Source organism: Lithobates pipiens, unplaced genomic scaffold (assembly GCF_037356315.1).
Source record: "Lithobates pipiens isolate NorthernLeopardFrog02 unplaced genomic scaffold, aLitPip1_a1.2 Scaffold_25, whole genome shotgun sequence".
NCBI classification, from domain to species: Eukaryota; Metazoa; Chordata; class Amphibia; order Anura; family Ranidae; genus Lithobates; species Lithobates pipiens.
The window spans coordinates 231,209,473-231,223,649 of record NW_027507787.1 but is presented as its reverse complement, the minus strand read 5'-3'; the positions used below and the strand labels follow the sequence as shown (position 1 = coordinate 231,223,649).

Sequence of the window (14,177 nt, the reverse complement as noted above, 5' to 3'; positions counted from 1 at the left end):
AGGGGATGCGCTGGACTAATCTTACAAATACAACCAGCCCTTTTGAGGACAATCATAATACTGATACGGCCCACGATGAAATTGAGTTTGACACCCCTGCTCAATACACTGCAAGAGGACAATATGAAACAGGCCTCTGGATGTACTGTCACAAAACCTGGAGGTACTATAACAATAGCGTGCACCAATTTTCAGCGGCCTACCTTGCCTTGCTTTAAAACTAAAAATGAACTCAACCAAACTCATATTATCCTATCACAGTAATAATAGCTATCACGGCTGATCAGTCACTGCTACTAGGTTCAAAAACAATGTTTATTAAAACCCCAGTGACCACTCATGGAACCCCTAGGGTATCATTGAACCCTAGTTAGTTTGGCCGTGGGCAAAAGCAGAAACTACTCCTGAAAATAAGTTTTGTTATTAGAGCGGGACATATACAAAGTCACCAAAGCAAATTAACTAAGTAATGCCATTTCAAGGATAATAACAGTTCTGGTTGCAAGTTGGTATTTTAGTTGCTATGTCATACCGGTGCTTTCTTGTCCTGTAAAACCAGAAGATGAGCTCCCATCACAGCACACCAATCTTGGCTCTTCCTCCATGTCCTCTGTTTCTTTACAGATGAATAGTAATAACAGTCGGCTCTGTGCCACAACCAACCAGCTGGACACACCATGCAATCTGTCAAAGATATTATATTATTCTATTTATGTATCTCAAAGGAAAAAAAACAACATTCTATGTCAATTCTGATGGTCTCATGAACATGAGGGCAAGATTCTTAGCAGGTGGCACTCTACAGGCTGCATACCCAGATATGAGTCTGGTATGGAATTTTCAGGGGACCACACACCATTTTGTTTGTTGTTTTTTGGCGTGGGGTTCCCCTCAAAATCCATACTAGACCATTATCCAGGCATGTAGACAGTATGGCCAGGAAGGGGGCTTATGAGCATTCAGCCCCACAATTATGAGTTATACCAGCCCACGTCTCAGTAAAAACAAAATCCCCCTGAAGGCTATTGCCTATAGCACCTCTCCTACACTGTTTCAGTTTTGCACCATTTACGTTCCCATACCATGTTTTGAGAGATATTTATCATCCTTGACTGTATCCCTTATTATTGGAGATCATTTTTCAGTGTTTTTGATAAGATTTATAGGCTTTTGCAGCTTCATTGCAATATTGTATTATGTATTTAATGCTGTATTATGTATATTCTTTATTTCTAGCAACCGTACTCTAACTGCACCCATGAACCACTGAGATAGCCTTTGGTGCGAAACGTGTCGGGACGAGGCATACTTCCCCCCCTTTTTTTTAAAAGCTTGTTATCGTATTCATATTTAATATCATGCTGAATATATGTAGTTAGGGGAGTTTCCTCTCATTTGGGGGTTGAGATATTGACTATGGCTTGCTGAATCTCTTCATGCATTTAGGGGATTGATACCCCATAGATTATTTTAATGAATTCATAATAAATACTTATTCTTTAAGAATGCAAGTGTATTGGTGAATCTATTCTTACAGAAGGACCCAACACCCTAAAAATCCCTGTTTTTCTTGAATTTGCTTTTCCCTTTACTATTTTGGGATGTGGTGTTGAGAATATTATATATATATATATATATATATATATATATATATATATATATATATATATATATATATATATATACTGTATATATATATATATATATATATATATATATATATATATATATATATATATATATATGTATATGAACCACTGGACTCATTCATGTTCAATTAAAAACAAAAAAACAGCGTATGGCCCCCTTAAAAATCCATACCCGACCGTTATCCCAGATTAGGTTCTGGTATTGATTTTGAGAGGTACTTCTGCAAAAAAAAAAAAAAAAGGAGCAGGGGTGATAGAATCACTTCACAGAGTAAGAACACCTTGCAAGTCACATGACTGGCCTAAACCATGTGGCCTTTAACGACAAACTTTAAGAGACGAGCCACAGGTAAAGACAGACTAAGGCCACGTACACACGGGCGGACTGTCTGTCCAACTTAGTCCGCTGAAACACAGTGGACAGTCCGCTCGTGTGTGGGCTTCAGCGGACTTTTTCAGCGGACAGTCTGGCGGACTAAGTCTTTCGGAATTTCCGTAATACAGTCCGTCCAACTTTGGTTTCAGCGGACAGTCCGCTCGTGAGTAGGCAAGTTGGACGGACTAAGTATGGCGCATGCTCAGAAAGGATTTACACGGCCGAAGGTTGCATTGCAGTGTATTGGACGTCGTATTTCTAGTCCCGTCGTACGTGCTGTACACGTCATCGCGCAAGCTTTCGACAGACTGTCTGTTCATCGTGTGTGGTCAAGTCCGTTCATTCAAAAGTAGGACGGACTGTCCGTCGGATTGTCTGACGGACTTAGTTGGCCAGACAGTCCGCCCATGTGTACGCGGCTTAACAAATCTTCCCTGACTAGAAAGTCACATCAATAAGAGGAACACAAACCAGACTTGAGACAATGGTCCACAAAGGACTGTCCTTACCTGAATCAGAATGTATACATAGCTGTTGTTTAATCCTTTCCATCTTTATCAAAGCATGTGAATAGTCTTTAGAAACAAAAAAAAAAGTCTATGAAGATTTAATTTAAAGTGGACACATCAGAAATTTTCCAAATCCTCATGAACAGTGATGTAAGTAATTCAGTTAAAATAAACAGTTACTTAACGCAGTTACTTTAAAGGGTAACGAGTAATCTAACTGATTACTCTTTCCCTCATGGTAACGCCGTTCCCATTACTTTGGCGGCGTTACTGCAATTATATCTACTGCCCGGGACCAGGTAGACGGGACTAGCAAAGGAAGTGAATGTCGCCACCTCCATCGGCGAGATTGACACCTCGCGAGCCCCGTCGCCTGATATGGATTTAAAGGGGGACCCCTATGCTGAAAAAACGGCATGGGGGGTCCCCACAAAGTCCATAGCAGACCCTTATCCGAGCACGCAGGCCGGCCGGTCAGGAAAGGGGGTGGGGACGAGCGAGCGCCCCCTTCTTGAACCGTATCAGGCCGCGTGCCCTCAACATGGGGGAGTGCTTTGGGGAAGGGGGGGCCCACCGGCCTCTGCACCCCAGAGCACCTTGTCCCCATGTTGATGAGGACAAGAGACTCTTCCTGACAACCCTGGCCGTTGGTTGTCGGGGTTTGCGGGCGGGGGGCTTATCAGAATCTGGGAACCCCCTTTAATAAGGGGGCCCCCAGATTCCAGCCCCCTACCCTATGTGAGTGAGTATGGGGTATGTACCCTTACCCGTTCACCTGAGGAAAAAAAGTGTTAATAAAAAAAAACACAACACAGGTTTTTAAAGTACTTTATTAGACAGCTCCAGGGGGTCTTCTCGCCGGGCTCCTCCGCTATCTTCTGCTCTTTTACCGCTAGCTCTTTTACTAGCAGAGGAGCCTGGCTTTCTCCTTCGATGTCACTGTCCGGGGTCTTGTCCCGCTTTTCGCTTCTTCTGCCGGGCCTCCATTATCTTTTTACAGCTCTTTTACTAGTGTTGGCGCGGTCTTGTCGCCTTCTTCTTTCTTTCTTCTTCTTATGTTGACACGACGCTCTATGCTGCCGTAATGGCAGGGATGCATTGTTTGGCGACTTATACAGGCATAAGGGGCGGGGTCACCGTGTTATGTCACATGGTGACCCTGCCCCTTATGATGGCACAGTCCCAGCATCCCCCGGGACTGTGACATCATAAGAGACGGGTCACCATGTGACATCACCCAGTGACCCCGCCCCTTATGCCTATATAAGTCACCGTACAACACATCCCTGCCATTACTGCCGGAGAGCGTTGTGTCAACAACAGAAGGAAGAAGAAGGTGGCGACAGTGACAAGCGACAAGACCGGGCCAACGCTAGTAACAGAGCTGTAAGAAGATAGCGGAGGCCTGGCAGAAGAAGCGAAGAGCGGAACAAGACCCCCGAAGTCAGAAGAAGACCCCCGAAGTCAGAAGAAGACCCCCGACGGCGGCGATGAAGGAGTAAAAGAGCTAGCGGTAAAAGAGCAGAAGATAGCGGAGGAGCCTAACGAGAAGACCCCTGAAGTCGGAAGAAGACCCCCGGAGCTGTGTAATAAAGTACTTTTTTCCCCAGGTGAATGGGTAGGGGTACATTGTACCCCATACTCATTCACATAGGGTAGGAGGCCGGAATCTGGGTGCCCCCTTATTAAAGGGGGCTCCCGGATTCTGATAAGCCCCCCGCCCGCAGACCCCGACAACCAATGGCCAGGGTTGTCGTGAAGAGGCCCTTGTCCTCCTCAACATGGGGACTAGGTGCTTTGGGGTGCAGGGGCCGCAGGGCCCCCCTTTCCCAAAGCACCCCCCATGTTGAGGGCACACGGCCTGGTACGGTTCAGGAGCGGGGGCGCTCGCTCGTCCCCACCCCCTTTCCTGACCGGCCGGTCTGCGTGCTCGGATAGGGGTCTGCTGTGGACTTTGGGGGGACCCCCACGGTTCCCCTTTAACCACTTAAGCCCCGGACCATTTTGCTGGTCAATGACCAGAGGACTTTTTACAATTTGGCACTGCACTGCTTTAACTGGTAATTGCGTGGTTATGCAATGTTGTACCCAAACAAAATTTGCGTCCTTTTTTTCACACAAATAGAGCTTTCTTTTAAAAGGTATTTGATTGACTCTGCAAATTTTTATTTTTGCGATATAAACGTAAAAAGACCGAAAATTTTGAAAAAAAAAATGATATTTTCTATTTTTTGTTATTAGAAAAATCCAATAAACTCAATTTTAGTCATACATTTAGCCATTACATCTTTGGTAAAAAAAAAAGAGTCAATAAGCGTATATTTATTGGTTTGCACAAAAGTTATCACGTCTACAAACATTTTCTGGAATTTACGCAGCTTTTAGTTTATGACTGCCTACTTCGTTTCTTGAGGTGCTAAAATGACAGGGCCGTACAACCTCCCTCCAAATGACCCTATTTTGGAAAGTAGACACCCTAAGGAAATTGCTAAGAGGCATGTCGAGCCCATTGAATATTTTATTTTTTTGTCCCAAGTGATTGAATAATGACAAAAAAAAAGTTTTTTTTTTTTTTTTTACAAAAAGTTGTCACTAAATGATATATTGCTCCCACATGCCATGGTTATATGTGGAATTGTACCCCAAAATACATTATGCTGCTTCTCCTGAGTACGAGGATAACACATGTGTGGGACTTTTTAGGAGCCTAGCCCCGTATGGGGCCTCGAAAACCAAGCACCGCCTTCAGGATTTCTAAGGGCATACATTTTTAATTTCACTCCTCACTACCTATCACAGTTTTGAAGGCCATAAAATGCCAAGCTGGCACAAAACTTCCCCTAATGACCCCATTTTGGAAAGTAGGCACCCCAAGCGATTTGCTGAGAGGCATGTTGAGTCCATGGAATATTTTATATTTTGCCACAAGTTGCTGGAAAATTACAAACTTTTTTTTTTTTGCACAATGTTGTCACTAAATGATATATTGCTCACACATGCTATAGGCATATGTAGAATTACACCCAATAAATTCTGCTGCTTCTCCTGAGTACGGGGATACCCCATGCGTGGGACTTTTTGGGAGCCTAGCCACGTATGGGGCCCCGAAAACCAATCATCATTTCTAAGGGCGTAGATTTTTGATTTCACTCCTCACCACCTTTCACAGTTTTGAAGGCCATAAAATGCCAAGATGGCACAAACCCCCCCAAATGACCCAATTTTGTAAAGTAGACACCCCAAGCTATTTGCTGAGAGGCAGGTTGAATCCATGGAATATTTTACATTTTGCCACAAGTTGCGGGACAAATGACAAACTTATTTTTTTCACAAAGTTGTCACTAAAGGATATATTGCTCACACATGCCATGGGCACATGTGGAATTACACCCCAAAATAAATGCTGCTGCTTCTCCAGAGTATGGGGATACCTCATGTGTGGGACTTTTTGGGAGCCTAGCCGCGTACGGGGCCACAAAAATCTAGCACCGCCTTCAGGATTTCTAAGGGCGTAGATTTTTGATTTCACTCCTCACCACCTATCACAGTTTTGAATGCCATAAAATACCAAGATGGCACAAACCCCCCCCAAATGACCCCATTTTGGAAAGTAGACACCCTAAGCTATTTTCTGAGAGGCATGTTGAGTCCATGGAATATTTTATATTTTGCCTCAAGTTGCGGGAATATGACAAACTTTTTTTTTGCACAAAGTTGTTACTAAATGATATATTGCTCACACATGCTATGGGCATATGTGGAATTGCACCCCAAAATACATTCTGCTGCTTCTCTTGAGTACGGGGATACCACATGTGTGGGACTTTTTTGGAGCCTAGCCGCGTACAGGGCCCCGAAATCGAAACACCCCCTTCAGGATTTCTAAGGGCGTAAATTGTTGATTTCACGCCTCACTACCCATCACAGTTTTGAAGGCCATAAAATGCCAAGATGGCACAACCCCCCCAAATTACCCCATTTTGGAAAGTAGACAGCCCAAGCTATTTGCCGAGAGGCATGGTGAGTATTTTGCAGCTCTCATTTGTTTTTTAAAATGAAAATTTTTTATATTTTTCCCCCTTTTTCAATTTTCAAAACTTTGTGACAAAAATCAAGGTCTGCAAAATACTCACCATACCTCTCAGCAAATAGATTGGGGTGTCTACTTTCCAAAATTGGGTAATTTGGGGGGATTTTGTGCTATCTGGGCATTCCGTGGCCTCCGAAACTATGATAGGCAGTGAGGAGTGAAATCAAAAATTTACACCCTTAGAAAGCCTGAAGGTGGTGCTTGGTTTTTGGGGTTCCGTACGCGGCTAGGCTCCCAAAAGGTCTCACACTTGTGGTATCCTCGCACTCAGGAGAAGCAACACAATGTATCTTGGGGTGTAATTTCACATATAACCATGGCATGTTTGAGCAATATATCATTTAATGACAACTTTGTGCAAAAAAAATTAAAAATAAAATAATAATGTCTATTTTCCACAACCTGTGTCAAAATATGAATATTCCATGGACTCGACATGCCTCTCAGCAAATAGCTTGGGGTGTCTACTTTCCAAAATGGGGTCATTTGGAGGGGTTTGAACTGTTCTGATATTTTATGCACAACATTTAGAAGCTTATGTCACACATCACTCACTCTTCTAACCATTTGAAGACAAAGCCCTCTCTGACACTTTTTGTTTACATTAAAAAAAAAAAAAAATTTTTGAAAGAAAATTACTTTGAACCGTCAAACATTAAGTATTTTTTTTTAAAGCAAAGGCCCTACAGATTAAAATGGTGGGTGTTTCATTTTTTTTTTCACACGGTATTTGCGCAGCGATTTTTCAAATGTATTTTTTGGGGAAAAAACTTTTAATGAACTAAAAAACACTATATTGCCCAAATGTTTGATTAAATAAAAAAGATGATCTAAGGCCAAGTACATGGATACCAAACATGACATGCTTTAAAATTGCGCAGAAACGTGCAGCGGCGACAAACTACTTACATTTTTTCTAAAATTATTACCCTTGATCTGACCTTCCCGGTGATACCTCACATTTATGGTGCAATTGCAATTTACATATGACACCAGACCGACGCTTGCGTTCGACTTTGCGCAAGAGCAGGGGTGTTTTTTTTAATTATTTATTTCACTTTTTTATTTTATTTTTAAACTGTTCCTTTAATTTATATATATTTTTTTTATCATTTTTATTGTTATCTCAAGGAATGTAAATATCCCCTATGATTGCAATAGGTAGTGACAGGTACTCTTTTTTTGAAAAAATTAGGGTGTATTAGACCCTAGATCTCTCCTCTGCCCTCAAAGCATCTGACCATACCAAGATCAGTTTGATAAAATGCTTTCCCAATTTCCCAATGGCACTGTTTACATCCGGCGAAATCAAAGTCATGAAATGCTCGTAGCTTCCGGTTTCTTAGGCCATAGAGATAATTGGAGCCATTCGGGTCTCTGATCAGCTCTATGGTCAGCTGGCGGAACCACCGGCTGCATTCTCAGGTTCCCTGTAGGGACAGGAGAGCCTGAGAAAACCTTGGAAGACGGTGGGGGGGGGGGGGGGCCCAAAAAGTAGGAGCAAATCGCTCCTCCACCCCTGCTGCCCCCATGCTTCGGCATATATGCTCTTTTTATAACTGTGGTGGTGAAATCACCTCTGACAGCGCTGGAGTCACGGCTTTATGTATCGTGGGAGCAAACGCTGTTACTGTCAGGATAAACAAATCCGTGCTGCAGCTGAATGACGTACCTGCTAAGCAAATGATGGTTAACAATAAAACAAAGTAACATTACAGTATAACAGTAAAGCCCCATACACACTATCAGTTTTTCTGCTGAGTTTTTCCTTCAGGTTTACAGTTTTGTAGTGCAAAGGCCTGCCTGATTGTAAACACATTGAAACTCCTAAGGTTTGACCTTGTATTACAGGGTTTTGGTAACTCTGAAGGAAAAACTTGGCAGAAAAAACTGATAGTGTGTATAGGGCTTCAGAATTACCATACCATGCAAATACAAAAAAATAAATAGCAAAAAATAAAACATTTAACGCAACCTGTGCCTAAAAAATATATATGCCAAAGCATGGGGGCATCCTCCCGCAAAAGGCAGGAGCAAATCGCTCCTCCACCCCTGCTGCCCCCATGCTTCAGCATATATCTGCTCTTTTTTTTAACTGTGGTGGTGAAATCAGAGCTACACAGTCACAGCTTTATGTATCGTGGGAGCAAACGCTGTTGCTGTCAAGATAAATAAATCCCTGCTGCAGCTGAATGGGCGTACCTGAAAACCAAAAATGGTTAACAATAAAACATTGCAGAATAGCATACAGTACAAAGGAGCAGAACAATAGAGAGAGAATAGAGAGAGAGAACAATAAAACGACAACTATTTTTGTTATATATATATATATATATATATATATATATATATATATATATATATATATATATATTACTTTATTTTAAATTTTTTACACTTTTTTATGTAACTGTAACTGTTGTAACGGTTCCAGCTGTTTGGGTCTCTCAAAATGCGATGGCATCTTGGGAGACCCTGTGAACGTGTGCCTAGTCTGTGCAATGCTGTACCCTACTCTAAAACGCAACTACTGAATGGTAGCGTTCAAAACATTCACCAATGCAAAGACCAGGATTGTCAGGACAGCGGGGACAATAATAATGGGTGTCACGCCTATATCCGCGTTTTCTGCAGACACAACATTTTCTTTGGGGGGCTCGTTGGGTAGGGGTACGCGGGAGAACATAAGAATAATGCCTCTCATGCAGCCAGTTTACTGCATTTGATTGGGGAAGGTGAGGTGGAGCACCGTCTGGATACAGAAGGGCTCTGATGATATCTTCCTGGAATTTAAGGAAGAATGTAGTCCGTCCTGAAGCTCTGTGTAGCACATGAGCGTTCAGCATAGCCAATTGAAATAAATAAACAGACACTTTTTTGTACCAGCATCTGGCCTTACGGGCAACTAGGTATGGTGCCAACAACTGGTCATTGAGGTCCACCCCTCCCATATTTTGGTTATATTTGTGGAGAGGGGTTTCTCCACAACACCAGTCGCCATAGGAATTTGGACTGTCGTGTCTGCATGAAGGGAGGTAAGAACGAAAACATTCTTTTAAGCCCTCTACTTCATAGCATGCAAGTTATTACACTTGAAGCAGGCTCTCTCCCCCAGCCTAAAAACGAGCATAGTAGAAAAGTACCCCTTTCCGAATAAGGGTGACACCAAGTCCCACACAATGCCAGTGCTTCCTATGTAGTCAGGGCAGTTCTCCAGCTCTACGTGAGTATCTTTGCCCTCATAAACCATAAAACTACATGTATAGCCTGTGGCCCTGTCACAGAGCTTCTACATCTTGACCCCATATCTGGAACGCTTGTTGGGAATGTACTGTTTGAAAGACAAGCGGCCAGAAAACTTAATCAGGGACTCATCAACACAGACAACTTGATGGGGAGTAAACAAGTCTGCAAAACGTTGGTTGAAGTGGTTTATGAGGGGCCAAATTATCTAGAGTCGATCATATTCATGGTCTCCACAAGGACGATAGAGTTCATTTTCGTTGAAGTGCATGAACCGCAAGATCTGCTCGTATCGTGCCCTGGACATGGAAGCAGAGAACACGTGCATAAGGTGAATTGGGTCAGTGCACCAATATGACCGCAAGTCACCCTTTTTGGCTATGCCCATGTTGAGGGAAAGGCCCAGAATGATCTTAAATTCAGAAACCTTAATTGGTTTCCATTGTCTGGCAAGAGAGGACTGGGGAATAGTGGAGATGTATTGACCAGCGTACAAATTGCTTTGGTTCACAATAGATCTATAGAGATCTTCGGTGAAAAACAGCGAATAAAAATCAAGTGACGTAAAATCAACTGTTTCCACCTGAATGCTGGGTTGGCCAGTGAATGGAGTAAGTACAGGTTCTGCAGAAGTGGTGGGCACCCAATCAGGATTGGCGAATTCTGCAGGAAGGGCACTATGGGCACAACGGGCCTGTCTTTGTCTTCTTGGTGGCAGCGGGACACTACTTGTGCTTGCCACCTATCCAGCTTGAACTGCACTTATGGGACTCGCCGCGTCACCACGTGCTACTGTAGTGCTGGATGTACGACCAGGGTGTACTAGGCCGCTGGTGCTTGCCAGTTCACCAGAAGGAATAGCGGCGCTAGTACTGCTCTGCTCCATACAAGGGACCTGCGGATCTTGCACATCAACAACAGAAGAAGTTCGGAGTCTGGTACGCCTGACCTTGGCAGGGACCACATCTCCGTCGTCAGAGCTATCTGTCATGGAGCCGCTGTCCTCTACAGGATCGTATTCTGAGCCTGAATCTGACAGATGAGTGACTTCCTCTTCACTATCTGTCATGCTCAGAAACGTATAGGCCTCTTCACTACTCTACCTTCGATTTTCCATTTTGGGCTCCAAATTTAGTGATACACTAGTGAGACTCACAGGTAAAAAAGCTAAAAACTGTAAGCAATCACAGGGCTCAGGCCTGACTCTGCGAACGCTGCAGTTATGTGTTTAGTGTTTTGTAAGTGACAGTGATCGATCGATACTGCACTTGGGTGGGCTGGGCTTGGCGGAGGGGCTAAATGCAGGTGCTAGCAGGTATCTGGCCTGATCCCGCTAACACTGCGTTTTTGGGAACCCTAAACTGCTGGGGACGCTAATATAGATCTGATCAGATTAGATATTAATCTGTTCAGATACTATACCACTAAGGGAGGTGTATGCTGCGTGCGTGGGTGTTAATGGTACTGTCACTAACCTGATGCTGCCTGGGGCAACGCAGACCCTATCTGACCCTAAAACCTTACTTATATCACCCGCCGGGTGATCAGCAGGTTAAACCTTTATTAGGTAATAAACGGCAGGAGCCCTGATGCTATAAAATAATAACTAACCAACCAGCGTCACCTGTAACAGTTATATGGTGATCACTGGTGAAAGGGTTAACTAGGGGGCAATCAGGAGGCTTTATGCGGTAGTATATGGGGGTCCCTGGCGCTATAAAAAGCTGCGGCGAACCTAAATACCTACCTGCCTAACTAGCGTCACCTGTGACACTAATACAGCGATCAGAAAAACGATCGCTTATTAGGCTGGGTTCACACTGGAGCGATGCGGGAACGCCGCAAATCCGCGGCGGGTTCCCGCATCACACTGCCCTATGCGAACTGCTGGGAGTGTCAGTGAAATGTTAATGACACCCCCAGATCAGTTCGCATATCGCAACCAGCGTTACCCGTAACAGTTATATGGTGATCACTGGTGAAAGGATTAACTAGGGGGCAATCAGGGTGTTAAAACCTTTATTAGGTAGTATATGGGGGTCCCTGATGCTATAAAAAGCCACGGCAAACCTAAATACTTACCTGCCTAACTAGCGTCACCTGTGATACTAATACAGCGATCAGAAAAACGATCGCTTGGTGACAGGGGGTGATCACGGGGTTAAACATTTATTGGGGGGGTAGGGGGTACTCTAGACCTAAAGGGGGCTAACTCTAACTGCCCTAACTGTTATTGCAGTCACAAATGACACCAATGCAATAATCAATATTAAAAAAAAATGCAATTGGTGTCACTGTGACTGGGGGTGCAAGGGGGTGATGGAGGTGAAAAGTGTGCCTAGAGCAGTGATGGCGAACCTTGGCACCCCAGATGTTTTGGAACTACATTTCCCATGATGCTCTGGCACTCTGCAGTGTAGTGGAGCATCATGGGAAATGTAGTTCCAAAACATCTGGGGTGCCAAGGTTCGCCATCACTGGCCTAGAGTGTTCTACTGTACTGTGTAGTGTGTTGGTGCAACTCACTGATCTTCTCTCCCCTGCGCCTGAACGAAAAAGACCGTCACGAGCAGAGATTGCATCACTTCCGCTGCTCCTGTTTACATTACAGGAGCAGAGGAAGCTTTCTATTTGTCAGGAACGATCGCAAGGGGGTGGCCATGAATGAATGGCCTCCCCCTCATCTCGGATCGCTCCTGAACGGATTCCGACCGCCGCAGGCACCGGGGGTGCACGATCGGGCCCCCCACCCATGGGCAGGCATGGACGTACCTGTACGCCAATATGCCTGCCTATGCTATTCTCTCGTCATGTGGTGGTCGGCAACTGGTTAAATCCATACCAGACGACAGGATTCGCGAGGTATCAATCTCGCCGATGGAGGTGGCGACATTTACTTTGCTAGTCCCGTCTATAGAATATTAAATAAAAGTCACAGTTACTTTACTGAGTAATTACTTTTTGAAAGTAAGATGACCAACACTGCTCACAAATACATTACTGACATATCACAATACACAGAGACTGTATAAATTTTTCAGAATAGCTCCACCTTTGGCACTTTCTTATACTGGAACTGTCCTGCAAACTGCAGTTTTCTCCCTGGAACTCTTAGACCCCTTTCACACCTGAGCGTTTTGTAGCTTGAAGCCCGAAGCTACAAAACGCTAGAGGGGAAAAAATCCATTATTCTCAATGGAGACGGTTCACATCTCCACTCCATGTCGCCTGAAGCCGAACGCCTGAAGCTCAAACAAGTTCTGGACCCTTTTAAGTCGCTCGAATTGAGCAGATTTGGGTGTTTTTCTTCTTTTAACATTGGTGACCTTTTGCCCTGCAGAAAATCGCGGCAAATCGTGGAAAAAACGCTGCAAAATTACGGGAAATTTGTGCGATTTTCTGCTTGAAAATGCTACGCTCAGGTGTGAATGCAGCTTAAGTCAAAGCTATCTGCCAGTACTCTTTGTTAAGGGGCTGTGAAATGAATGGGAAGGGATGTCACCCATAGAGTTACTATAGGACGTGTCCCTTGCACCCGCCCACACATCAAAGCCCCAGCTGACAGATTAGCGTGGGATCAGAGCTTCCACCACTGGAGACCGGGTCGGATCACTTGTAGAAAAGGTATGTACTGGCTCCTTCCCCGCTCTTAGTACTGACACCCCCCCACAGCAGCTGGTGGGAGATGGGAGGGGGAAACCTGGAAGCGCTGCGGGGAGGGGGCAGGGAAGCACACAGGGGCATCATGGGACACAGACTCAGTAATTACTGATGGGTTATAGGGTATCACTAGGTGATTGGACACTGGCACACCCTAGACAGGAATTTCAATCCCCCATATAACCCCTCCCCCTACTGGAGGTACCTCTGTTTTTTCGCCAGTGTCTTAGGTGTTGGTCACAAGTAAAGATGTGCTGAGCTCCACTGGAATATTCCTTACTGGGGCCAGCTATGCAACCGGATCCATTCAAAGTGTCTTTTCCAGACTGAATTGGATGGTACCTCGGCCTCGTGTCAGAAGAAATGAGGTTTTACCTGTAACACTTCTCTTTTTAGAGAGCTGGACCCTGGGACCCAGTATTTGTTTTTTTCAGCCATATTCCTGGCAGGGTGCTTTACAGGCCCAGAACTGCAGATCCCCCTATTCAAGGAGGCCCCAGTCTCTGAAGGTTTTTTTTCCTAATGGAGCCCACCGTCAGAGGTGAAGATTGGGTCTGTTATTTAAACCCTGCAGCTGGATAAGGTAAGGGAGACTACTCAAGAATTTTTCTAATTCTAGTAGGTTTTCTCCTTTTAAGTAAATGTATGCT

The 14,177-nt window shown here is 44.3% G+C and overlaps 1 protein-coding gene across 2 annotated transcripts in view; it reads right to left on the bottom strand.

Annotated features, from left to right (window-relative positions):
* Window positions 1-14,177, bottom strand: part of LOC143930016 (natural killer cells antigen CD94-like) — a 131,117-nt gene that overhangs the window by 34,925 nt on the left and 82,015 nt on the right. Inside the window, exons 5-6 of one of the 2 annotated variants that reach the window (XM_077453920.1) lie at window positions 2,535-2,600; window positions 533-684 (exon numbers count right to left, since the gene is read on the bottom strand). In XM_077453920.1, the coding sequence (XP_077310046.1) occupies window positions 533-684; window positions 2,535-2,600 (218 nt within the window). The remainder of the gene's footprint in view (window positions 1-532; window positions 685-2,534; window positions 2,601-14,177) is intronic. The other variant, XM_077453921.1, reaches the window with a different exon arrangement.